This window comes from Caretta caretta, chromosome 1 (genome assembly GCF_965140235.1).
Source record: "Caretta caretta isolate rCarCar2 chromosome 1, rCarCar1.hap1, whole genome shotgun sequence".
Lineage (NCBI taxonomy): Eukaryota > Metazoa > Chordata > Testudines > Cheloniidae > Caretta > Caretta caretta.
This window is the reverse complement of record NC_134206.1, coordinates 148,275,354-148,302,760: the sequence shown is the minus strand read 5'-3', so window position 1 is coordinate 148,302,760 and position 27,407 is coordinate 148,275,354. Positions and strand designations below refer to the sequence as shown.

At 40.0% G+C, this 27,407-nt stretch overlaps 1 protein-coding gene across 4 annotated transcripts in view; it reads right to left on the bottom strand.

The window, feature by feature from the left end:
* Positions 1 to 498: 498 nt before the first annotated feature.
* The window catches only part of GK (glycerol kinase), a 44,220-nt gene continuing 17,311 nt past the window's right edge, over positions 499 to 27,407 (bottom strand). For 2 of the 4 annotated variants that reach the window (XM_048863515.2, XM_048863525.2), the window contains 12 exons: positions 27,307 to 27,342; positions 26,227 to 26,294; positions 20,955 to 20,997; positions 19,786 to 19,866; positions 18,817 to 18,895; positions 16,510 to 16,606; positions 14,375 to 14,459; positions 13,230 to 13,350; positions 11,210 to 11,353; positions 8,341 to 8,421; positions 4,969 to 5,055; positions 499 to 1,697 (listed from right to left, as the gene is read on the bottom strand). In XM_048863515.2, the coding sequence (XP_048719472.1) occupies positions 1,684 to 1,697; positions 4,969 to 5,055; positions 8,341 to 8,421; positions 11,210 to 11,353; positions 13,230 to 13,350; positions 14,375 to 14,459; positions 16,510 to 16,606; positions 18,817 to 18,895; positions 19,786 to 19,866; positions 20,955 to 20,997; positions 26,227 to 26,294; positions 27,307 to 27,342 (936 nt within the window). In that variant the 3' untranslated portion in view covers positions 499 to 1,683. The other 2 variants (XM_048863545.2, XM_048863535.2) reach the window with 2 other exon arrangements.

Sequence of the window (27,407 nt, the reverse complement as noted above, 5' to 3'; positions counted from 1 at the left end):
ATATATTTCCACCAATGCAGAAGACTCCCACGAGTATCAATCAGTTATATAAGCATCAATGGGAAAATATATTCCTCAGTGAACATTTAAAAAGCAGATGTTTTCAGACTTCATTGCACTTGATAATAAAAAGGCAGTTTATATTAAAAACATGTACAGACCTGAACTTCTATGCAGCTCCAATACTTATTACTCTCTACTAGCTCCTCCTTTACAGTTTATGGAAGAAATAAAGCTTTTTTAACGAATGACTGCTTTTGCATAAAACAGACCAGGAGAGAGCTTTTGAACACAAAAACACTCCCTTCAGCTCCTAGTGCACCTATGAAAAATATTCAAAATAAATGACAGGAAAGTTCCCACACTGACTTTCCTCCTCAGTGTCACTGTAACATTAGTATCATCTTGCATATGCAGAAACATCTTCTCTGCCCTACCAAATAAGCTTTTAAATAATTTATGTTGCTACTGTCAGATTGTCACTTTTCCTATGATCATCTTAGATATACCGGGTCTACATTTTTAAGTGGACTGAAGGCAATTTCTAAGTTTGTGGCTTAGACCTTAAGTGTCTAGTTTTGGATACTCAAGTTTGTGTATCCCAAAGCTTGGATTTGGGCTTGCAAACATCACAATTCAGGACACAAAACAAGCTCATTAAGTAAAAACATGGTCATGCACATTCAGAAGCAGCTTTTTGTCCCCAAGATACACTAAATGTGATCAAGAACATGAAGTGATGAGGGAGAACAACTTATTTAGAGTGGATCCTCTTTGTGTAAACAGCAATAGCTGCATCTTTCTAAAGTTTTGTGCATCATGTGGTATCCTAAACTGGTATGAGAAAAGCCCAAATACAGCATGGGACAACAAAGGTCAATACATCCCTTTAACTGTAAGGGCTATCAGTTGTTACGGACTACGAGGCTCTCCTGTGAACAGCGTGCCTGTGTAAAATCTGGCTTTCAAAACAATGCAAATGTACAAAAATGGCCTTTATGAAAAAAGTTGATTCTCCCTATTCCCTTCCAAGAGACAGAGTTAGGATTTAGTGTCTTAAATAGTTCTTATCAATGATCCTCCCATGAATGTATACTAGAGACAATAAATCAAACCTCATTTAATGTTTTGATCAATATTTAAGAAGAGTCTGCAGATATTAAAGTGTCCGGTACTAAGTCAGTGTTAAAAAAACAAAAACCCTATACCAATAGAGATGTTTCAATCCAGCAGCCACTGAACAAAAAATCCTTTTAGCAACCATAGAAATACAACTAATTCACAGCAGCTGGGAAATAATTTAACTGTTTTATGGCTTACTGTAATGCATTATAATAAAGTACCAACAATTAGACAGGTTACAACTTCTATTTATGGCACGTCCTCAAACAAAGTTAGGACCTATGGACCTTGAAAGGATACTTAAATGGAGGTCAGAGAGGAGAAAAGAATGGTATATTTTGTGTGGGGGTGGGGGTGGGGAGGCAGGGGGGTAAGGGAGCTTACTTTCCTTATTTCAAGTTAGAAATCCACCACCTTAGATGTCTCTGTAGGTCAGACAACAGATCAGTTTATAAATTAACTAAACAAACAAACAGTGCCATCATATTGGGTGATAACTGGATTCTTCTCTCTTCGTACATAAACCAAACAGGCCATATTCCGGTAATCCATTAAGTAGCCTCATTTGTCAATTCCTTAAACAGAAAAGATTATGCATCAAAAGTACAGAATGTACCACAACACATTTAATGTCACATGGAGGGGTTGAAATAGGATGCTCTTAGCTTCATTTTCTTGAAATGGGGATCAGCTTTCCACAGTTAAAATCCTAATTTAGCCAATCTGCATAGATTTTTCTGCATTTCAGCGGTAGGTGCTGTTATGCCCATCTGTAACTAGTTTGCAATTTCACAGCCATCTCTCTGGTTGAATGCAGTAGCCACCAGAACACCCAACAATTTAAGAGACAAAAGGTGAGGAAGAATGTCTCATACACGTGCAATAGCAGAGGAATTTAGGTAGGTGGAATTATATGACATGTTTTGGAAGATAGCCTCATCAGCAGGGCCAATGCCGCCCTTTGTGGGATCTTAACCAGAAGTTTTATACCATCTTTTTTATACCATCTTTCAGAGGAAGTAACTTGGACAGCACAATACACCATGTGGAGACATTGCTTCAGTTTCAACTCTAAGGACAGAATGCTAATTTTCACCAAAATAAGAAAAATCACTACAAGAAATAATTAGTGAAACTTCAAAAAGCACCCAAGGTTTTATTTTATGTTTGGTTAGAGATCTCACATCAAGTGAGAAGTCAAGCAGCTAAGCTTAAAAAATAAATCTAATGAGATTGCAGCTCCAGGACTCAGTATGCTACATAAGTTACAATGAAAACAATGGGTTTCAGAGTAGCAGCCGTGTTAGTCTGTATCCGCAAAAAGAAAAGGAGGACTTGTGACACCTTAGAGACTAACAAATTTATTTGAGCATAAGTTTTTGTGATGCATCCGATCAAGTGAGCTGTAGCTCACGAAAGCTTATGCTCAAATTTGTTAGTCTCTAAGGTGCCACAACTCTTCCTCCTCTTTTTAATGAAAACAATGTTTATTAGATGCACCATTAGTCTTTTTTCCTTTGGAGCAAGGGTCATACTCTGACATCTTTAGGTGTTAATAATTAAGTGATTCCTGTTTGATTTCTGGTGCAGTGATGAAGCGACTACATTACAGGACAATTTACAATTTGGCAGCTTCTGTATAAAATGGCTTTGCTGCACTAGTGCTCCAGATACTGTCCTAGCAAGGAGAGATTCTTCTCCCCCTGCAGTAGCTCTAGTATCACGAGGTTGCCCAGAAGGCAGATGATTAACAACTGTGTTGTTGCCTGGTGCTGATTCACTGCATACAAGACAGGAAATTTAACCTCAGTTAAATTAAGTAAATAATCTTCTAATTGACACTGCAGCTCCAATGCAGTCATCAAGACTCAAATGAGCCAGTGGGATTATGCTGCTGTAAATAAGAAAGCATGTGACCAAACGTGACTTTTTAAAGAGGGAAGTCCCTTCTAATTAAGGGATTTTTCCCTTTTGAGTTTGTTAACCAGTTTCAATTTTATATCCTCCCCACCCCCGAAGCCTACCATGTAAATAATATGTTAAAAGCCCATCTCTGCATGCCTGCCTTAAATTTCTTTTAAAAATATAGCTGAGGTTTTGAAGTTTGTTTTTAGCCAGTGAACCCTCACTTCATGATAACTTGAAAACAAGAGGAGGAACATGATCTGAAGGTCAGAGTGATTCAGAGATTCTGTTTTCCCAGGCCTTTATTCCTGCAGGTGTCATGTGAGAGCTGATAAGACTTAGTTTTAGTGGGTGGGAAGGAATTAAGATTCACATTGGTTCCAAGCATGAGAGTTTAGATATGTACTTAGATTACGGGACAAAGCATTTTTAAACAAATAAACCCAACATTTAAAAAAAAATAATAATAATCATAAGCAGAAATGGGCACAGTATTGACTTGCTTTCTAATGTCAAATTTCATATTGTTGTAGGTGTCCCAGATGTGGTCAGGAATCAGTACTTCAATTAAAACTGAAGAGTTCTCATTAAGCTTGTTAAAAATGTACCTACTTGTACAAATTTGTTTTAATAGAGTACGGACTTGTAACTGGGTTTCTCAGCCAGGGCCCGCCTTCGAGTGCTGCACTATCCACTTAAGTGGCAGCTCATCAAACTCATTTTCGGATATATTCCAGAGTTAGTAAATCAAAGGCAAGCCTCTCAATTTGATTTTTACCATAAAAATTTCTGAGAAGTACAGGCCACACGCAATCTTTAAAACACAATGCAAGAAAAAGTAGCATTGAACAGTATGAGCAACAGACTGAATAGAAAAATTATTTTCAGATCACTAGAACAGTGTTCCAGAGTCATTAACAGTTTGGGTCAGTGTTTCAGAAATGTATGGCCACTATGCTGTTAAAGTATCTGCTTCAGGCTGAAAACTTGCCGTTTGTATTTTTTTTAAAACAAAAAGCTCAAAATAAGCCACGTGGGTCTATATGGTAAGAAAGCAAAATAATGTATACACATACGACATTTGTGTTTCTGCTGTTCAAAGGACACTATTTTTAAACCTTGTTAATCTATTGTTAACTTTTAAACAAAGGACTGTCTCTGAAAATAAATATTCACTGCACATGCACACAATTCTTCCCATTTAAAAAAAGTTTGTTTTTTTAAAATGCATAGGCCCACCATGCTCTGTTCACTTTATATACATGGACAAATCTAGTTAGTTATATTACAGGATGCACTGCGGCATCAAGAGAAGATTGAAAAGTGTATATGAGCAAAATAATGAAGCTGTTTAGTTTGCTAAGTCTGTACAAACAGACCAATAGCTCCAAGTGGATCAGAACTGAAAACACATATTCAAATTGTTTGAACTCCTATCTCTCTTTCAAGGAGAGCTGAAAATACATTTGCCCTTTTAGGTCTTTAAGCCAGGCCCTCAAAGTAGTTTAAAAGAAAAGAAGTATAGGACACAGGCTAAAACTCTTATTTTAAACTCCCAGTTATGCCACACTACTGCACAGAATATGATTCTCTGTCAGCGTGCTCCAAAGGGTACATCTTGTTTATGTACAAATCAAATCAAAAAAGCACCATGGACAGTTCAAGTGTTTATGCAGAACTCCTGCTTCAGGTAAGAATTCTGCACAAACAAAAAAACAAAAAAGAACTTACAGCGCAACGGGATGAGTTGCAAATAGAGTTCCAGCATTCACCTGCATTTTCTTATTAACTATAGGTTTAATTCCCACCCTTAACTTTTCTCTGTGTGCATGAGCAACAAATAGCATTGAAAACTTTCTTGTTGAGAACAAACAAATGGAAGATAAGAACATTTAAACTAGTGTAGAGACCCTGTAGAATGATCTAGTTCAAATAACTAACCTGAGATGTACTTTGCTCCGATTAACATTATCATGCTACTCACTATATAAAAACCCAAAGGCAGACTAGAGAAGATACTAGAGTCACCTGATGTCATCCAGTAGAAGGAGTTTCCAGTCAAGCAAACGAAAAGAGAAATATATGTAAATTGCAGTATTTGCGTTAAGAATCATATGAACAGCAAAAAAGTTACAAAAAAGAGTAGTAACATTCACAAAAATGTTATTAAAAGTGTTACATGCATGCCATATAGAGAAGTCCAAGCCATATACATTTGAATCTGGATCCAGAATCCTCTTTCAAAAGTTATTAGGTAGAGCCCATCTCTAATATTATTCAGCATAAAGCCACAAGCAGAAAGCAAGCACAATTATTCCAAAATAAGAGTGAAGGCAAATACCAAAGATTCTCCCAGTGGTAACCTAAGATCACTGCAAGTAGATTTTGGTAAATAGTTATATTCTGCTTGTGAAATTGCACTCCATATGATTTTATGAAAATATGCTAATAAGTGTGAATATAATGTAACTGGAATATGCTTCATGCAAAAGGTCTCTTGTAAGGTATCATTACAAAGCTTAATCTACTGAGTGTGTTCATCCTATTTGTATGAATGTATCATTCTTGTATCTGAAACTGGAAATATAAAATATAACTCTGAGGTCTTACTTTAGTTATGCAAAGTGTGGGCCATTAATGGTGGTTTAGAATCTTGATGGCTCCCATCAACTAGGACAATTGACTGTAGATGGCTCTGTTTATTTGCAAGCCTTCCTATGAGTCAGGTCGGGAAGAATGAAGGCGGAGGGGGGGGGGGGGGTCTCACAGGACATGTGATCAAGTCTTAAACCTGGTGCTTTTCCATTTAGAAGGAGGGGCGGGGACCCAAAGAGACAAAAGCTTCCACCCTTGTGCCTAAGGTATGTAAAGTGATGGAACAGAATAAAGGGGGCTGCAGTCATGAAAAATCCCCTAGTTACCACCTGAGCTAGAACAAGGACTGTACCAGTGAAAGGATTGGGCCCATACCAGGAAGGAGTCCAGTCTGTGAAAGAAGCTTATTGGAACATTTCATCTGTAACCAGTTTCTTAAATGTATTAGGCTTAGACTTGCATGTTTTGCTTTATTTTACTTGGTACTTACTTTGTTCTGTCTGTTATTACTTGGAACCACTTAAATCCTACTTATTATATTTAATAAAATCACTTTTTGTTCATTAATTTACCCAGAGCAAGTATTAATTCCCGGGGCAGCATACAGCTGTGCATATCTATCAGTGTTATAGAGGGCGAACAATTTATGAGTTTACTCTGTATAATCTTTATACAGTGTAAAATGGATTTATTTGGGGTTTGGACCCCATTGGGAACTGGGTATCTGGATGTTGGAGACTGAAGCAATTCTTAAGCTGTTTTCAGTTAAGCCTGCAGCTTTTGAGGGACATGGTTCAGACCTGTGTCTGTGTTTGCAGCAGGCTAGCGGGTCTGGCTCAACATGACAGGGTACTGAAGTCCCGAGCTTCCAGGGAAAATGGGCTCAGAGGTAGTCTCAGCACACCAGGTGGCAGTCCCAAAGGAGTTTCTGTGACCCAACCTGTCACACTGCTTATCACTTTAAGTGAAAAGGGAAATAAGCATATTTTTTGAGGGCTGGAAGAATTTTCAATTCTGTTAATGGGGAAACACCCTGTATACGCACTTCATTCTCTGGCTGTTGTTGATTTTAGGGTACATAACATTCGAGTTTGTCCCATGTAAGGCATCCCAGTCACAACTGACATTTTACTGAAAAAGAACTTTTGTCATTTGTATTAAGATTATGTATTTGCTCTTCTAGGGATTCCAGATAAATTTGTTTTTTGCGCTTGTGACATTAAATGAGGTATGTGTACCTAGTCCAATCCTTTTTAAAAAAATGACAATGAACTGAGTATTTAAATGTACACTGAATTAATAAGATGTCCAATTAATATGCATTTAAACTGTTCCCAGGAGCAAAGTAATTCCCTCTTGTTGCTGCAGCTTCCCTCTTTCAAAATGCTTCCCCCTCAACCTCTCCATTTTCTCGTGAGTTTGGTTCTTAAATCCAATTTTTGTAACATTGCAATATAGTTGTATTTTTTGTGTGCTCTAGAGAAATACATATAGCATTGTGTGCTTTAAATCTCTCTCCCTCCCCAAATAAGACGTATATTATAATCTACTTTGAGCAGTCTAGCTCAAACATTGTCAGAAATACTTTCACTGATCTTAGGCCAGTGCTTCATTTACCTTACTAACATGAGTTGAGAATGTCTTTTGCAAGGATCTAAAGTTGCAACTTCTCTCTCTGAGGAAGGGTTGCCCTTTCACAGAGAGGGCAGCATGCTGCATGGACCATTTCTATAGCTCATTTAGCTCAAATCAAAATCAGCCTTATTTTATAGGCCTGAATCTAGCCATATGGGATTATTCTTAATCAGTTGATGATTACACTCCAACTCGGGCAGCTTTTGTTTAAATTGAACTTGCTGATACCACAGAGTATGAAATGATATGCTACTTTAAAAATGTAGCTACTGTTTAGTTGTTCAGAAAGTTGTTGCTTTCTCTGTATGGGGCATATAGTCAGTCCCATGTTATTTTTACTTCATAATAATTAGTACACGGATTCTCAACCTGTGGGTCACAATCAGTTTCAAGGAGTTATTGCCCTCCCCTCTCTCCACCCCTCTTTTTTTTTTAAAAAATAGGGACATGAGGGTCCTAAAACATTTTCCTTTTGTAGCATGGGGCCACATTATGGAAGTGTCTGAGAACCGCTGTATTAACTCATAGCTTCCAGCTTTATACTATGTTTGTTCTCTTACTGCAGACATCTTTACTGATGCAGTTCAGAGGAAGCTACAGTCTGCTCTTGGTATACATGCCCAAGATTTTAATATCTTTGCAGTGACTTAAGCATCACAAGTAAATCTCCTTAAAAGTTACATAGGAAAATCCACTTCCTGTTTGATTTGTTTTACATCTATAGCCCTTTTACTGCAAATAATATCTTTTTTCAATTAAAGGATCTGATAATGTCAACAAGGAAATAGGCCATTATCCTTTCAACAGTACAGTTTATATTTTAAAAGGAATAACTATTCAACAAGGTTAAATACCTTGATTTCAGAGCTCCAGGGATAAAGATTTTTAAACCTTAAAATGCTGTTTGCTTAGAAGCAGAGATAGACAGTTCAGTGTTACCAAGTGCTAAAATGTAATAAAAAGCGAGGTTTTTTTCTGTCTTTTACAGGAGAAAAATACATCTCCATAATGTAGAGGGCTACTGATGTTTTGAAGGACCTTCAACTTGTGCTAGTCACTGAAGTATAAAATATAATGGTTTACCATTTGCCTGAGGTTCGGATGTCTCCCAGCCCATTGATTTCATTACAGCTTTCTTCCACCTGGCATAGCGATATTCACTTTCTGGAATCACAAAGAGGAATTAATGTAATTTCACGTTAGATTTCCACACATTAAATTCACCATTAAACCTCTGTCCTGCAAAGATTTCCCAAAGAATACACAGCAGTTATTTAAGAACTCATCCCCATTACAACAGAATATCTGGAGTGATAAAAAAAGAGACTCATGCATGAACAACTAGCAATTTATCAATTCTTCACAGCTCTAAACATTTATAGAGTAAGGATTACAGACTTTATTCTCAACTGCATTTCACTTAGAATCATAGAAATGTAGGACTGGAAGGGGCCTCTGTAGGTCATCTACCCCAGTCCCTTGCACTGAGGCAGCACTGCGGGCTTGGCTACACTTGCGAGTTACAGCGCAATAAAAGGAGCCCCAGGCGCACTAGCTCAACACCCGTCCACACTGGCAAGGCACATAGAGCGCTCTGACTCCACGGCTACAGCACTCCTGGTACTCCACCTTGGCGAGCGGAATAACATTTGCTGCGCCCCCCGCTGGAGTGCAATTGCATTACTGCGCTCTGATCAGCCTCCGGAAACATCCCATAATCCCCTTAAGTCAAGTGGCCACTCTTCTCATTGTTTTTGAATCACTGTAGGAATGCAGATATGCCCTTTGAAAGCGCTGTTTCTGACAGCCCGCATGCTTATCTGCTTCAAGACAAAGCAACTATTAGTGTGAAATGCTCTGTGTGTGGGGGGGGGGGGGGGCGGGCAGGGGAGGGAAGGTCTGCTGCTGTCTGAACTTACAAGACAGCATGCTGACATGCTCTCAGCCCCCCCAAAACCCATTCGCTCCCCCCCCCCCCCACATTCACACAACACACTCCCTGTTACACTCCACCCGGCCCATTTGAAAAGCATGTTGCAGTCACTTGCATGCTGGGATAGCTGCCCATAATGCACCACGCCCAATGAGAGTGCTGCAAATGTGGCCACGCCAGTGTGCTTGAAGCTGTCAGCGTGGACAGATTGCAGCGCTTTCCCTACTGTGCTCTATGAAGGCTGCTCTACGTCTGCAAGTGTAGCCGTGCCCTGGGTATTATTTAGGCCATCCCTAACAGGTGTTTGTCTAGCCTGCTCTTAAAAACCTCCAATGATGGAGATTTCACAACCCACCTAAGTAATTTGTTCCAGTGCTTAACTACCTTGACTGTTAGAAAGTTTTTCCTAATGTCCAACCTAAACCTCCCTTGCTGCAATTTAAGCCCATTGCTTCTTGTCCTATCATCAGTGGTTAAGGAGAACAATTTATAACAACCCTGTGTGTACCTGAAGACTGTTGTCATATCCCCTCCGCCCACAGTTCCTCAGTCTTCTCTTCTACAGACTAAACACATCCACTTTTTTCAATCTGTCCTCATGGTCATGTTTTTTAGACCTTTAATCATTTGTTGCTCTCCTTCCTCTTGACTTTCTCCAATTTGTCCAAATCTTTCCCAAGTGTGGTGCCCAGAATTGAATAGAACTCCAGCCGACACCTTATCTGTGCTGAGTTGAGTAGAAGAATTACTTCTCACATCTTGCTTATAAAACACTCCTGGCTAACACATCCCAGAATGATGTTTGCTTTTTTTTTGAGGCAGTATAATGCTGTAGACTTCTATTTAGTTTGTGATCCACTATAACCCCCAGATCCTTTTCTGCTGTACCTGTTCCTAAGCAGTCATTTGCTGTCATTCTGACTCAACTGTGACTCAACACAGGTAAAACTAAATATGCTGGGATATGGGTAGTGGAGAATCAGGCTTTAAAACTCAACTTTTCCCCTACAAATTCACTAGGCAGATTGGTAAGTATAATCGAAATTGAAGCAGTAGTAGTCACTTTGAAGTTAATATACTAGGAGAGGAAATCGACAGAAATTTATTGCTGTTAAAAACACCCAGACAAAAAAATTGTGCAAAGAGCAATGCAATCAAATATTAAAACCTCTAATAAAAAGGGAGAAATGCTTGAGTCTTGCACATGTATCTGTTCTTAGGTTCTTCTGGAGACAGAAACTTAGCATTATAATGAATACAAGATGACACATTAGTTATAACAGTGAGCTAATTTTAAAGATAACGACCTGCTCTACATAGAAAAAGTTTCTCCTAAAATTATAAAAAGTTGGCCCCTTCTGCAGCCCTGTGTGGGCTGACAACTGTGTGGACTCTTTAGGGGCCACTAGCATCCTTTGCTAACAATTTTCAACACTGAGGACTCAGAGGGGTAAGTGGGATTTTTTTAATCAGTTTTTAATTGGTTGAAACCAAAAGCCACCAAATCCAGTCACACTAAACGACATGCTCCTATGTGAAGAGCTTTGGTATTAAGTCATTTTTGCCTGCTCCATCATTATTGTCCAACTATTGGCAAAGCAAGCAGACAGAACCCACACCTCCCTCCTAAAAAGCCAGAAGCATCAAGCACTACAGACTTGTTACCACAGTCTGAGTGGTAGGGGGGAGAGATAGCTCAGTGGTTTGAGCACTGGCCTGCTAAACCCAGGGTTGTGAGTTCAATCCTTGAGGGGGCCATTTAGGGATCTGGGACAAAAACTGGGGATTGGTCCTGCTTTGAGCAGGGGGTTGGACTAGATTACCTCCTGAGGTCCCTTCCAACCCTGATATTCTATGATTCTATGAAGTGGTACTGCTAATTACCAGTAACTATCTTTACAGTGGGGTGTTCAACTTTTGGCCAACCATTCAATTTAAATTTATATGTATGCTAACAGAAAGGGGCTGCTGGGGAGTTTTCAGATAATTTTTAAAGTTCAAATTTCAAATTTCTTTTACCCTCAGGATTGATCTGTGGTTCAAATCGTTCCCATGTCACTGCCGTCAAATCCCCAGGATTCAGACTCCAAACTCCAACTCCTTCCGCTGCTCCGGCTGCCATTGCAGCTCCTAGTGCTGTTGTTTCAGGCATTGATGGCTTCACTAAAGTAAAACAAAGGAACACAAACCATCTTTCTTTATGGGTCAAAGTGCATAGACAAAGAGGCCTAACTGGGCTATTTTACACCTAGCTTCCCTAAGGTTTAAAGTTTGCAAACCTCCCTTTAAACACAGTTGTCACGGTTACTGGTCTAATATGTCTGACCTCAATGGAGTGCATCTCCCTCAAGCTTCTAGCCTTCTCTCACAGCCTCGGGCTGTGGTTCCCAGATGCTAACCACCATTACCTCAACAAGCCTGACTTATGTTCAATACCTGCAGTTCTGTGCCCTCCTTAGTCAGTGACTTGTGGTTATCACAGTGACCAAATAGCCTTCTTAAAGCTAAGTATTATTTATTTAGAACAAAAACATTTCAGAGAAAATTAGTATTAAAAACTATACACACATCTAGCTAGACGGGTGTCTTTCCATCTTCCGCAGGGGGGAGGGAAGCAGGAGGGAGATAATTCTTCCTCCTGTCTCTGCTCAGTCTTTCTGATCCCTTCCCTTCTCAGGGAACACATCACTTTAATTATTTACAACCCTTCGGTCTGTTAACTCTCAGCCATGGCAAAAATAAGGCTCGCAACTTCACTGGAGACAGAACATGGGATTCTCAAAGTTATGAAGTGTGTGCCAGGGCTCTCTTATCTGGGAGCCATTGTGTTGCCTTCCTGCTTGTTTTTCCAGCAACCCGTATTAAGTTAGCTCTACACACTGACACAGAAAATTCTATTAACTCAATACAACTATATGGAAACTACCCTGGCCAGGTCAGATACCACATTAATAAATTACATATCAGTATTCGCAGCAGCTCCACATTGCCACAGCAGTATTACAGTAAAGGTTTGGGAAAGGTGTTCTATTCTCACTGCTGCTGAAGTTCTGCAATCCTATAAAAGTTTTGTGGTATAATACTGCAAGAGGCTTTAAAGAGCAACCCACTTAGAGCAATGGCGCTCAGTCTCAAGAGCTGAAGAGCCTTTTCACCATACAATGGCCTTGCAGGCATAGCTTGATGCCCTTTATTATAATCCCGTTGCGCTGCTGTTGCATCAATATCTTTGGTCTGTGAAACTTCATTTCCTGAAGAAGTGGCTCTTTATTCCCCTCAGCCGGCCTCTTCCGAGGGAGGGATCTTATCTAGGTTTCTGTACTACATTCACCACATTAATACATGGAAAATCCTTAAATTATTTTCTTTTCTTCCTTCTCCACCCACCTCTTCATAGCCAATGTGGGAGATACCCCTTCCCCCCACATCATTGGGTGCAGAACACAGTGACATTTCTCTTCGGTCTTTCCACATTCTACACTTTGAGTCATGGAACTTCCTTCCACTTAAGCCACGTGGCAAAGCTGAGAGGGCAGAATGAAAGGGGGGGGGGGGGGGGAAGAGGGTAAGGCGGTGGGGGGGGGGGGAGAGTACAACTCCTAGCAGCTGCCACCCTACTGGCGATTTTGTTTAGCGCTCCCCCATATATATGATGCAGTTGGGGTGCAATCTTGTGAACTGGCCTCTACATCAGACTCCAACAACCTACATGTGGGTTTAGAATCTGAACCGCGATGAGAAACCTTGCGTAAGAAGAACCTGCACCAGATCTTAGACCTCTACTATGATGCTGTAATGCTTCAGTAACGGAAGTCAGAAAGAGCCAAGCACCTCTAGAATACTACAATCCTTATTGGGCCTTGGACACTCCCCTCCCACAAACCAGGCTAGCCAGCGCTTTTATTTAAATCCCCATCCCACCCCCGAACAGTGATGGGAAGGGCCAGCAGCAAAAAAAGCTAATACTTTACATATGAAGTTTGTTCAGCTTTTTAGACTCTGTGTTCTTGAGAAGTCTAAACAGTCAGTTTGCACTTACCTACTGGAATACATAGAATATCTGCTTGGAGCTGCATGAGAATCTTGTTGTTAGTCATTCCTCCATCTACTTGTAACTCGCTCAGTGGTATCCCGCAGTCCTTGTTCATAGCATCCAAAATCTGAAAGAAGAGCACTACATATTATACATTTTACTGTGCAGAAACACAAGAGCCTCTTTCAATACAAAGAAAGAGTGTTGAAGAATTCCAGACTGAGAACATTCCTCTGAAGTCCTATTCATCCACAAAAGACAAAGCAGGCAGTGACAATACTGGTTTGCTCCCACATTACTCAAACATATACTCTTAAAATATGTGTACGGGAAAGGTGTTAGACTCTTATTACTGCTACAGACTTGTAGAGAGTCTACAAACCATGCTTAAAAGGCCCATGTACATCAGACCTGAATAAAAATATATCTAACCTCTAGAGCCGAGAAGATGGCTCTTCACACAAAGTTGACCCCGGAGACTCAGACTACCAAATGGAGACCTTTGACTGCCTAGACAGGTTGTTTAGAGGTCTTCCACAGTTCTTTGGGCAAGGAAGAGGAACTGAGGTGAAAGAGGATCGTAAGGATTTACTGATGGCAGTTCATAAAAAGAATGAACTTGTAATGCTGTGATTTATTGTAGGGGTAGACTGGTTGGCCCATCAGAGCAGGGACTGACTTTTTTTTTTTTTTTAAAACCACAAAGAGCTCAGCACAGTGGGGCCCAAATTAGCATCGGACACTGTAATATTAAATATTTGTTATGATAAGGTGAAACGCTTACAGAGGAGAACAATTCTAGAGGTGGAATATGCACTATGGCTCAGATGTGTAAAGGTAGGGAAGCACTGCTGTGCTCAATATTGCAACACCTACCTGATTTAACAGCCTAAATCTCACGGACTATCAATGGGATTTAGATTTAGATTCATTTTTTGAAAATGAGATTTAGGCTCTTAAATCAGATAGGTGTTGGAACACTGAGCACAGCAATGTCCTGATAGATGTACAAATCTGGGGCTACTAAACTTAACTGGATCTTTTCATCAGCTTGTTGGAGAAATTTTTAAATACCACAAGTCATTATTGTTTATAGTCAAACTCAAAAACAACCCCCCTCCCCCAGAAGTTAGGAGCAAGTTTGCCTTTACCTCTCGTGTTTGAAAGCAGACAGCCTCTAATGCAGCGAAGGCAATGTGGTTTTTATTTGTAAACTGAGTGAGGCCACAGATAATACTGTTAAGACAAAACAAATATTAAGCGACTAAGATCACGAATCTTGGTCAGATTATGTTTCAGTCTTACACCTGAGATTTTCAAGCACATTCGTATTGCACTGCGTATAGATACTGTGGTTTAAAGTTAGAACACCTGAAAATAGAATAAAAACCTCTCATGGTAATGTTTTAAAATCCCATTGACTATTCTCCCCTTGGATTTTAATCCTAAAAATGTCTTTGTTTTACATACAGAACACAATTATCTTTATAACATGGATACTTCATTTCATTGCCACACAGGGAAAAAAACAAACCAACTAATGTTACATTCTACTAGTTCCCCCCCAAAAAAAGAGATGAAGTATGCAAACAGGATGACTTCCCCAGGCAAACCATCTCGTGTTTCAAAAGAACCTCTGATTTCCTCCATATACTATATATCTGTTCTTTCAGTTCTCAAACAAGGGCTTCACTGGGGACAGGACTATGTTCTTGGTACGTAAAACTGTTACCCAGTCTGCGTTAAACAAGTAATAGTCAAGTTCCAACAAAAGTAGTTTGGGGTCTGTAAGTAATGCAGTATTTGCCCTTACATAAATTGCATCAAGCAATGGTACTTTGAATATGATAGCAAGTCAACCTAATTTTTCAAACAGTTCTACATCTGAATGATGCATTAACATACAGTGCCAAAAAACCCAGTTTGATGCGATAAGGAGTACAAGCCAATTTATATATTATTTTAGACATTCTCTTAGAATTGATTTTGGCATGGGTCACAGCTAACAAATGTTGAAGAGTGGCCTGAAAAATTAGCATCAATATTTTTATACAAAATTTTGTCTTAATTAAAAAAAATCTTGAACAGGTGGACAAGAGGTTCAACAGGACTGCATAGGTGTTACACTAAATGGGATGCCTATTTTAAAGTTTTAAAAGGTGAGATTACCCTCCCCCACTCTCTCCTCCTTCCTTCTTTTTTTTCAAAGAAGGAAGGGTAAGTGACTTCTTAAGAGTTTTAAGAAAAAATATTTCACATTTAAATAATGCTTGTGGTGCTCCCACAGGTCCCACTGCCAAGGCCCACTGAGACCGGGAAAACTCAGCAGCAGCAGAGCGCAAACTTGAAGAGACTACTACTTGAAACTACAGCTGGTTAAATCTGATGGGGCCTGCAAATACACTAGACAGAATCCAATAAGCTGGAAAGAGGGAGAGTTGGCCATGAGCATATGTCCTCTCCAAAAGGAACGACAGTTATGGGACCCACATTGAGAACCCTTCTCACAGTGGGATAGTTAAAAATATCCAGAAAACGTGTGGGGAGCACTGATGGAACTGAACTCTGACAATTCTCAGCACCAAGTTCCCCACTTCCTACTGCTGTTGCCTGCTGGTTCCTAGTGACTCTTCTAGAGGAGAGGAAGTAGGCCATGTACTGTATGTGCAGAGGTACGTCCAAGGAGAAGACGACACACAAGCTCTGCATCCTCAACTCTTCCTGTGACAGATTAAAAGTGAACGAGAAACCAGCATTGAAAATGGGAAGGAAAGAAGCAGACAATGCAACTGCAAGGAAGGTTGAGATCTTCTGGAGCACTGCCTCCCAAACTCACCCATCACAATTAATTTCTGCCCCACACTTCCTACCATAGACTGCCAGGCTCTTGAGGTAAGGTGGAGACTTTGGCTTCTCCCCTCATCCACAGCCAGCTGCATTTCTCCAGGGTAGGTTTCTTCCCTGCTTTCTCTATTGAGTTTTTTGTTTTGGGGAAGGATGCTGAACACAGAACTTCCTGCTCCCGGGTGTATTTTAGATGACTTTTTTTTTTGAGCAGCAGCCGCCATCACCACTACCTGCTGTGTACCACAAGCAGCCCCTGCTCCAGGCCCCTTTGGTGAGACAGCAGGGGGTGGTGCTCTCCGGTGACCCAAAAACAAATTCAAGGAAGTTTGTGTTTTGAAAGGTCCATGATGGTTAGTGGTTCTGGTTGCCCTCTAGCAGCCACCTATGGATTTTTCAGAATATAATGAGTCATTCCTGCAAATATAATTGTTATCCTTACCCTCGTGCACTGGGTTCCCAGTATGGTGCATATAATCCCGAGAATGCTGGGACAAAGTAGCAGCCATAAGAAGTTCCCACTTCTGCAGCAAGTTTTTCTAGCACACATACAAAAAGCCTTTAGTTTTGCACAAATACATCCAAGTCTAAAGAAACATTTAATTTTGCCATCTGCTCCAGAAATTATTTAAGAGACAAAATACTTCAAAGACACCACACATTTATGAAAACAGTTAACAAAATCAACTGCAGTTAGAAGATACACCTGGCTACTCTGACATCTAGATGGTTGTATTATTGTTATTCAGCCAGTTACAATGTTATTCAATTAAATTTGATCACCGAACCCCGCATAGGTCCCTGTGGAAAAAAAACAAGCTGAAATTCATTACCAGGAACACACCAAAAAACTGGTATCACAGGACTAGAATCTATTTTCTTCTGAAAAGCAAGATGCCTCAGAGTCTGAGCAATGCTCAATTAGGTTATGTCTACACTGGAAAAGACACCTTCCAGCTCCAGCTTTGACACATATACCTGCACTAGTTTGATCAGAGCTAGCACACTAAAGATAGGCGCAGTGGTGGGACAGGCTAGTCACCCTGAGTACAATCCCATCTGAAATCCTAAGTATGTTCTCAGTGTGGCTAGCCTATCTAGCTGTTGGTGTAAGTATGGCTACCTTGCTATTTTTAGCACTTTAGCTCAAATCAAAGCTAGCATGGGTATGTCTATCTGAGCTGGAATTTACCCCTCTAACCCCTGTGTAGACATATCCTTAGATTTCAGTAATGAGGAGCCATTTTATTTCTCCCTTTGCAATTCTGGATATTTCATTTGGTTCTTGGAAGGGACAATATATTTAAGAGTTGCACTTTCGAAAGTTTTACCTACTATCGTTAAAGGTAGCACCCGTGCCAACCTTAACTGAAAAATGAGTATTGCTTTCTTTCCGCTCCCGTCCAACTTATTTGCTTTCTGCATCTGACAATACTGTAGAGTCTGTTTCATAGTTTCCCCTGTACAGTGAAGTAAATTTCCCCTGTTTGTGTGGATGAAAACATAGACACTAAGAAGAGGAATAGGAATATGCAATTATAAACTACAAAAATTGGTGAGGAGAAAGTAGGGTCATGCATAGGATCTGCAACTACTTTCAACTCTTCTGAAACTGAACAGGTTTCATGCTGACAATGCCCCTTTAGAAAAGTATTCATGTGTAGATAATACATTTTCCCTCTAAAGAAGTTCTCTGGGATTACCCACAGATGAGGGTAATAAAGATATGTTCCTAAATGCTGAGCAATGCTGACAAAAACTGAAGATTGAACCATTAAAATGTTCAGAAGTTCAGCTGAAGCTGTGCAGGAATCACGCAACCCCAGCTCCCACGGAAGGCAGTGGGAACTGGGGATTCTCAGCACTTCAGGATCTATCTATTTAGATGTCGAAATATGGATTTAGGAGCCTAACTTTATAAAATAGGTTCGATATTCGACTCTTACCTTTTTTATTGTAATACAAAACATGAAATCTATTCAGATTTGGTGTAAAACTTACAAGGCTGTCCAAATGACTGAGGAACCTTTGTGTCATTGACCAGGCTTTTTCAAAATTTTATCCCATGTATCTGGATAATTTTTCAGAAGTCAATTCTGTTCCAAAATTTCAAAGCACTACACATCTGCATTTTTAGTTAAATTTTCTAAGAATATAAAAAAGTGTTAGCTACCCTGGTTTCTCCTGGTTAATCCATTCTCAGGTAAAATGGATTATCCTCAGATATTACATTCACAGTCCAAGTTAAATGTCTTTTGGTACAGTACTTCAAATTGAGGTATTAAGTTTTCAATGAACTCCATGCACCCCTTGCACAGAGTGCACTGCAGGTCTGGGGCCTCAGTCCCCCATTTTTTAGTATGGGAACAAGTTTGTAGGTGTTATGACACAATTTTCAGTGGACTACACAGTGAGACCTGTATACTATTTATCCCAAACTTCTCAATATTAAATGAGCCAATAAATCTGCTATGTCAGTGTAGCACAGCTCTTAGTAATTTCTACATACTTCAGCAGTAACAAGAGGTTTTCCTAGACGAGCAACAGTGCTATATGTAAAAAATGTAATTTTACGTATTTTTTAGTAATTGCAGAAAGAACTGGTTATACATCTATGCATGTTTTACTATAGTCCCTCTCTTCTATTTTACTTGCATCTTTTGACCTTTTATTCAACACTAGAGACTTCAAAACTGTGTCAGCCCTCTATTCAGTTTGAAAAAAACGTTTACAAGTTATGAATACTCACCAACTTCACTTGAAGACTTTACTATACCAAGATTGTCCCGTAGCCAACGAACAACAGCACCAGCTATGGCAACAGAGCCCTAGGGAAACAGAAAACAAATGGTCATAGCTGGAGTTTACTAATTTCTAGCATAAAAAAATTCAAGAGTTCAGAAAGGTGGGACAAAAACGCCTAAATATCATCTTTGCAGATCTAGGACCCTGGGGCTCGCCAGGACTGCTCTAAATTGTATTTGACCACCACTTTGGAGCCACAGGCGTCCAGGGGCTGGGGGAGTGTCAAAGCACAGCGGTGCAGGAAAGTCAACACTACTCCAGTTCTCTACCACATAGAGATCTGTTTCCCCCCTGAAGAAGAATTGTGAAGTTGTTGGTCAGACTGGCTTTATGTCGCAGGCCCCTGAGCTGTCATATCTAGACTTCTGTATACACAGTTGCGAGGTCTGAATGCCTTATGTATCCCAACCTAAGACCTCCAAATCCTGATGATACAAAAAGTGTGCTAAACTTCAGACCCATGAATGGTTCCACTGACTTTGGAGTGACTACTCATGTACTTAGTGTTTGGAGGATCAATGTTTACGAACATAGAGCCTTCCACAGGTTTGATAGATGCTCCTGATCTTTTAGAAGTTTACTCTAAAAAACACTACATTAGATGACAAAGCAATACCTAGTCACGCTTGCCCTGAGTGAGGAGTGAAGATAATTAGTTTTAAGGGTAACAGTGTATATTTAAGAATGGAATAGAAGGTTAGGACTTCCTCTTATTTTTTCCTTTTTGTTTACTGTATGTGTAGATGGTCTCTCATAAACATGTTGACGTAATTATGGCTTTTGTGCACATAGAAAGATTTACTCTTCCATCTGCTGGACAGTTTTTCTGAATCAAGATTCCAAGAATGGGGGGGAGGAGGGGAAGGGTCATAAAGGTGTGTGTGGGAGGGAAGCAATTGCCACATATACTTACTTCTAGTGCATAACATACAGGTTTGTCTCTTCCCAGTTTGTAAGCCACTGTGGTCAGAAGGCCATGTTCAGACAATACAGGCTAAAAAATAAAATATGGATAAACCATCAACTACTTGAACGGGAAAAGTCAGGAGTCACATTTCTAAGAGAAATTACTGCATAAAATACTGTAAAATAGTCAAATTAGAAGGAGAGGTCTTTATTTATAAAGAGTAAAGGAGAAAAAACAAATTCTTTAGTATAACAGGTGAGTAAGTTTAGAAACTAAATTAGCCAATGTTTTAGCACAGATCCCAATCCGCAACCCATGGAAACTTGTTGATTCTGCTTATTTCCAGAAGCTTCCAGGGTCTTCACTGCAAAGAAGAACCTGGAGGCTTGCAGAAGAAGCTGGTAACAAGGAGCAGACTCAAGCTTAGCTATCTCTAGACTGGAGCTGCTAGGGAAGAAAGAAATTTCCAAGAAAACAGAAGGAAGGCAATTGAAGTATTCATGTAGTACTGCCAAGGGACTAGAAGAGGAGCAGACGGCTAGGGGAACAGGGAATCAACAGGCAGAAAAATGTTTAGGTGAGGCAGAAAAGCATATGCAAAAGAACAGGGTGAGATTATGAAAGTCTGTCATTTCCCTTTTTAGCAAGTTAGGAGCCAGGAAATGGAGCTTCACCAAGCCATAGGTTGAATGAAATGTTGCTTTCTAGTCTTGTAGATTAGAAGATGCCCCTTTTCCCGCATCTGTAGGAACTATATTAGCAACTTTAAGTGGAACAAGAAAAACTAGTTTTAAAGTGGTACTTTGCAGAAGTTATTTTAAATGACTGAAGCTTAACAAGAGAGTACATGAGCACAAATGAGCTAGTTTCCTTTTTGACCTTTCGTATATTCAATTGTCTGCTATTAACATTTGTTCTACATTAAAAACATAAGGTAACTTTGCTTAATCCTATGTGCATTATGCACTTTATGACATTGCACCAAAAGAAAAAAAAAAAAAAACACATTCCAAAATATTATAGGGGGATGAGGAGGAAGTGAAGTGACTCACGTGATACATTTTCCTATCGAGTATGAAGGGTTTATGGAACAAGATCTGCTTATTTAGCAAGAGAAGCAACTTAATTGAAAAATGCATACTCCTAGCAAGCTATTTCTAATTCAAGCAACCAACCTTTTGACCTGTATTGCAAAGCAAGAAACATCCTGTTCCGTACCTGTAGTGGAAAAAGACATAAGGTAGTAATTTATAAAAAGAAAATGAAGAACCAGGAACAGAAGACAGACATCTGTGACATTCATTTATCACAGAGTTATGGGCATTTCATGATAAGGCAACTTAATATAGCAAAACATCACCACCACCTTACAATTAGTCTAGGAGTAATTTATAAAATGAGCTTCGTATAAATCTTAGTTGAATTATGTCTCCAACTTTTAAGTGAGCAATTAAGGAAGAAGGGCAGTTTGCAGAGCTTGTAATAGGATGAGTAATTTTAAGACTATAACTACAAGACAGGGTGGATAAAAATCAATGATTTTTTAAAAAAATCGTTTTATTTAAATTGGATTTTTTTGATAAAATGCTTTTTGGAGGACAAAAGCAAAGATAGTTTTAATTAAGATACATTATAGCTCAAAGATCTCTCATCATGGAAGAGGGATTATGAATTCTAATTCTCTAGTATGAGACAATATATTCATGTAATGTTTTGTAAATGAGTTCCATTAGTTCATGGATTAAGGACCCAATTTTATGGCGTTCTACAGGCTTCTGTATAGATTTAGGTTAATCTTTCTATCTACCCAATGGGACTCAATGCTCAATCTAGAACAGGGATCGGCAACCTTTGGCACACAGCACGCCAGACTAAGTCCCCTGGAGGGCCAAGCCAGTTTGTTTACCTGCCGCGTCCGCAGGTTCAGCCGACTGCAGCTCCCACTGGCCACGGTTTGCCTCTCCAGGCCACTGGGGGCTGCAGGAAGTGGTGTCAGCACATCCCTCTGCCCGTGCCACTTCCCAATTGGCCTGGAGCAGCGAACCATGGCCAGTGGGAGCTGCAGTCGACCGAATCTGTGGACGCGGCAGGTAAACAAACCGGCCCGGCCCACCAGGGGGCTTAGACTGGCATGCCGCATGCCAAAGGTTGCTGATCCCTGATCTAGAAGATACCATCTGAGATGCTTAGTTTTGCAGTTCTCAAACTGTCCATTTGTGTCTCCAGAGGTAACATGCTTGTTAACAGCAAAAAATGTTTTTAAATAAAATAAACAAACAGACCTCAACCCTATTGTCCCGCTGCAAATTTGTGTACACAGCGTCAATCCCCTACCGCTCTAAAAGTGCAAAGTTTCAAAAAATTCAAGATTGTTGGGGGTGGAATAGATCTGGACAAGGAGAAGAAGTCTTGAGATAAATGTGAGAGACATATGCTTGTTTTGTTAAAATATTATATGTTTGCTGTTGAAGAAAAAAAATCCAGAATACTTAACATTGTTTTATTTAACTGAAACAACAATTTAAATGTCTGGTGATGTTCTCCTCCTAATACAGCATGGCAAGAAAATCCTCCAAATATTAATGATTAGCCTGTTGAATTGGAGATAGTTCACCTCCCAATAACTTCATAAATATCTGCTTCAATTACCTTTGGTAAAGGAAATAACCAAATAATAATTCATTTTCTGATATAGCTATAAAACTAAGCTGAAAAGTTTTCAAAATAAATCACTGTTTAAAACTGTATAGTGTGTAACTTCTGAAAATGAAACCTACATCTATCTCTGAGTTGTGAAGAATAATATGTATTAAGGTTATAACAACCAACAAGAATGCACTTTTATGTAGAAAACCATGATTAAATCAAGTCTTTCTGACTAGTGATTTAAATCATGATTTAAATCAAATCCACCCTGCTACAAGAGACTTTCACTAGAGAGAGAACATTTTCAGAAACACCACACAATGGGAGTGGCACATTTTCAAATTCTCTACGAAAGTATGAAGCTGACAAACATGTTTATAAAAAAACCCTTCAGATAAACGACAGTAGATTTTCATAATGTGTAATTAAAAACAGTGAGAAATTCCTTTGTAACAAACATGCAGGCAACAGGTTAGCTTAAAATAGTAACGCATGAAGTATTTCAGAGGTATATTTTGACAAAACAATTGATATATACATACGAGATAAGTAAAATGCATCCAGAAAATAAATTATTTTTTAGTCTCTGCATTTGTAAAAAAGCTCTTACAGGTTAAAAAATTCTCATGTCAGTAATGTAGATCATTTTGTGTTCCAGTAAAGCAGAAGAGAGTTAAATGGTAACTTAGAGTATAACAGATGGTAAAAGTGGCGATTACTAAGGAAAGGATATTGAGCAAAATGCAACTAGCAATGAACACACTTTCTTATATTGTGTGAAGACCCTATTTTGCATTAGGAGGTTGGCTGAGGACTGTACTCAGAGCAGCTAGCCCAAGTGGCTGTCCACAGATACACTGCTATTTTGAGGGGGAATCTGAGCTCCTCTGCCTGACCCACTTTGTGAGTTGGGAGATGAAATGGCCTCTGCCCAGCTACTGAATCTGACCCTTTCCACACCCCTGTGTGAGCAGAGATCTAGTGGGCTAGTCCTCCTGAGGGTGTCTGAGCCCCTCTGCCTGCCCGCAACTGCATGTGAGTAGGGATATGTGGGAGGCTTATCCCTCTAGGAATCTCTATCCTCCCCACCCACCAATGTCAGACTGGATGTGAGGAAGCCCTGCCTCTCTGGGTGGAGTAAGCTTAGAACAAGCATGCTTGGAGAATGCATCAAGACAACACTGCTGAGACTGGGGTGAGGATATATGCATATCATAGGCTCCCTTGCACTGTGGAGGGGGATGGTAACACCCACTCAGATGAGTACATATGTCTCCAAGCCGTATTGCTGTAGGCTATATTCATCTCCATGGGGTATTCTCATTCAGCTAAGAACACCTAATTGAAATGAAAGGGCCACTTCACACCACTGAGCCTCCTATGCTGCAGCTGGATGTGTAGACCCCCCATGGCTGGGACTCAGACTATTCTTGGCTCCGTCACTGGCCTGCTGGGTGACTGTGGCCAAGTCAGGTCACCTCTGTGTCTCAGTTTCCCCTATAGTTTCATCTATACAAGGAGAAAAATAACTTTCCCTCGAGATCTACTGACAAAAAGCATTTGTAAGTGCGAGCACTTATTAACTCTCCACAGATGTGTCTGAACCGCACACCGATGTGATAATTACAGGTGCCTATCAACATTTTTCTTTTAAAAACGAAAAACAAAACAAAACCCTAGGAAAACAAACAGCAAAAAGCTTCATTAACTTAGAGTGAAGGTTGCCCAAACATAGCTTGTGCTCCTCCAGAGTGTCTAAGTCAGCAGAACTCAAACTTATGAGAAACAGGAAATACTGAGTTAAGGTAAATGTCCATGCAACTTTAACTCTGTCCCCCTGGAGCAGTCAATAACCACTGGGAATTATCTGCATTCGCTGTGTTAGATGTAGCTGACTAAATGGTTGAGGAATAAGCTGGAGTGCCTTTAAAGAGATGGGATTGCAATTTGTGGTGATCGGGGCTATGGCCCTCGGCGGGTATGTGAGCAAGCCCCTTCTCTGATCCCTGTGTGTAAGAGTCGAAAGGAAAAAGCGACACATATGCAGTAGCAAGAGGTTCATGGTCAACTGACAGAGGGGGGTACATATTGGGATCCTATAGGTTAGATATATGCACAATTATATTTACCAGAAGGCAGCATGTGAGGTATCTACTAAGAACCAGTCGCCAACTGGTTTCATAATCATTGCAAAAATATATGTGTATATGTAATGTTGAGGGAATTATGTATCTGTATTGAAAAATATGTTCTTAAGGTATGAGAGCTAAGGCACGTCCCCAGAAGGGGATAAACATGCTCCTGTTAGGTAGGAGGAAAGAGACACTTATCTCTCTCGGGCTGGTCATGTGCATATTGTGTGGTCTGTTTCACAATGCAGGCCTATCTTCAATTTGAGCTGAATTCACAAGCTCTTGATTAGCAATTGACAAGAAAGGGACACAAAAGGAAACCACAACCAGCAGGAGCGGCAGGCATCCTGTTTACGAGTAAGGACAACAGGGTTTTTCGTTTTTTGGGGAGGGGGGATGGAGGGGATAACTCTAGGTACAGGGAAACACCCTGGATGTTTGCACTGATAAGGCAAGCTAACAGCATGGCTTGTCTCATGAATGGCAATCACAGCCAAGGTTGGCTATAATACACTGGAAGGATTTTGATAGAGCTTTTCACTGTAAGTCATGACAGTAACTAGTTAAGTCAGTCTAGGTTCTAGAGTGCGTGCTCTTTTATTTTATATGCAACTATTGTTTCCAATATTTCTACTTGCTACCACTTGAATCTCTAACTCCACTAAATACACTTTTACTTGTTTTCACTATAGACTTATCCAAGTGCTGTGTGTTAAGTGGAGCAGCAATCCGAGGTGTATCTGGTATCCTGGGATGCACTGAGTTTTTGGAAGCTGTGAATACTGCAAATGTCCAGTGTAAAATCCAGGTAGATGCTTGGAGATTGGAATGTGCCTGTGGCTAACCTACCGAGGGATAGTGGAGCCCGGGTGGGCTGAGAGTGGAGTGCTTGTGTTGCCTATGACCTGTGCCTATACTTGTGTTGCCAGTGGAGGCAGGGAGCTGACTCACAGCAGGCACACACAAGTATTCTGCGTGCTAAGGGCAGGTAGTAAGGAGGTGCTTCATAATCCTGGGAAGCAACACAACATGTAACTTGGGATATCCAGTACGCCCCATTTCAATGCTGCGCTGTGTAGGTTATGTCACTAGCAGAGCATGGGGAGGTCTTGCCGGGGGGACTGTTAGCAGTTAGGTGGGAGATAAGAGTAGTCTGAGAGTATAGTGATGGATAAAGCGAAGGCCAGTATTTGATGGTATTGTATCCACAAGGATGAAGGGGTTGGAGGACTTTAGTAGGCGTGGTGGTCTCTCTCTGGAGTAGGCTAAGTGTGTGAGTGTAGAGCAGGCATAGGTAGCTCCTGTTCAGTACAGGGCAAAAGCAGAGTGCAAATACATAGGCTTACTGGGGCACCACTCGAAGAGGGCAGAGTTAAGGCTGAATGGGCATTTACTTTAACTAAATATTTCCTGGTTTTCATAAGTATGAGTTTTGCTGAAGTAGACATTCTGGAAGGGCATGAGCTATTGCCAGGTAACCTTAACAGAATTGATTTTTTTTTGCCATTTAATATCTTTTTTAAAAAAGAAGGAATTGCAGACACTCGTGTTCACAAACTGTTAGTGTTTAGCCTTTATAACCTTATCCAGCTTTCCCCCACACCCCCTACATTCAGGGCTAGACAAAGATGATCTAATATTTGCTTGCAATATTGTTGTGCTAACTTACGTATTTTTTGCTTGTCCATCCTTGAAACACATTTGTCCAACTAGAGCAGCAGATTGGTCACCCAGGCACTGAAAGGATAGACATGTTCTTAGCAAAGAAGTGCATATGAATCACTGTGTAACAATAACCTTAAATCAATTTCTTCTATGGTTTATAATCCCAATTTGGGTCAACTGTGTACACTGTAAATGAGAAGGTAGTGAACACAAGCACAGTCTTCATGTATATTCATTTCTTCTCCCCTCTACTGAAACCGCCAACAAAAAGTGCCAATTAGTACCACCAACTATGGTAACAATTAATTTAGCAAGTGTGATCAAGCGCAATATCTGCATGTGTTTGACATTACTGGTTAAATTCTCAGCTCACTTCAAGATTTGTACATGTAGATCTGGTTGTTATATGGCTAGCTTTCATTTTCTGATGAGTTATCCATTTATGATGTTTACTTACTGTGAAGTGTCCTAGATTTCCATGGGACTATTTGTGAGAGTTAAATTGCTAACATCCAGTAGAACCTCAGAGTTATGAATACCTCAGAGGATGGAGGTTTTATGTAACTCTGAAATGTTCATAACTCTGAACAAAACATTATGGATGTTCTTTCAAAAGTTTACAGCTGAACATTGACTTAATACAGCTTTGAAACTTTACTATGCAGAAGAAAAAATGCTGTTTCCACACCCCCCTTTTCCCTGTAGTTTATGTTAAACACAGTACTGTACTGTATTTGCTTTTTTTTTTTTTTTGGGGGGGGGGGGGGGTGTCCTCTGCTGCTGCCTGGCTCCTCATTCTGGTTCCAAATGAGGTATATGGTTGACTGGTCAGTTTGTACTTCTGGTGTTTGTAACTCTGAGGTTTTACTGTACTTGTTTGCATGATCAGGCCTTAATTAATTAATTCACAATAGTCTTCATTATTAGTGTAAGTATACTGTACTTGCTTAAAATGAAATAATTTTGTTGCAAATACAACTTGATTTTCTAAAATAATTAGTTCATTTTTAAGTTATATCCAGTGAGGGTCTCTCCAAGCAGACCCAAGTCCTCATGCCAGAATTCAAATTGGAAAAGAACTCACCCCAGAAATTGGCACACCTGTCAGGGCTCCAGATTTCTAACAAAAATACAGAACACAAACTTCAGTTTATTTCACACTGCTTGCTTATCAATTATTGTAAC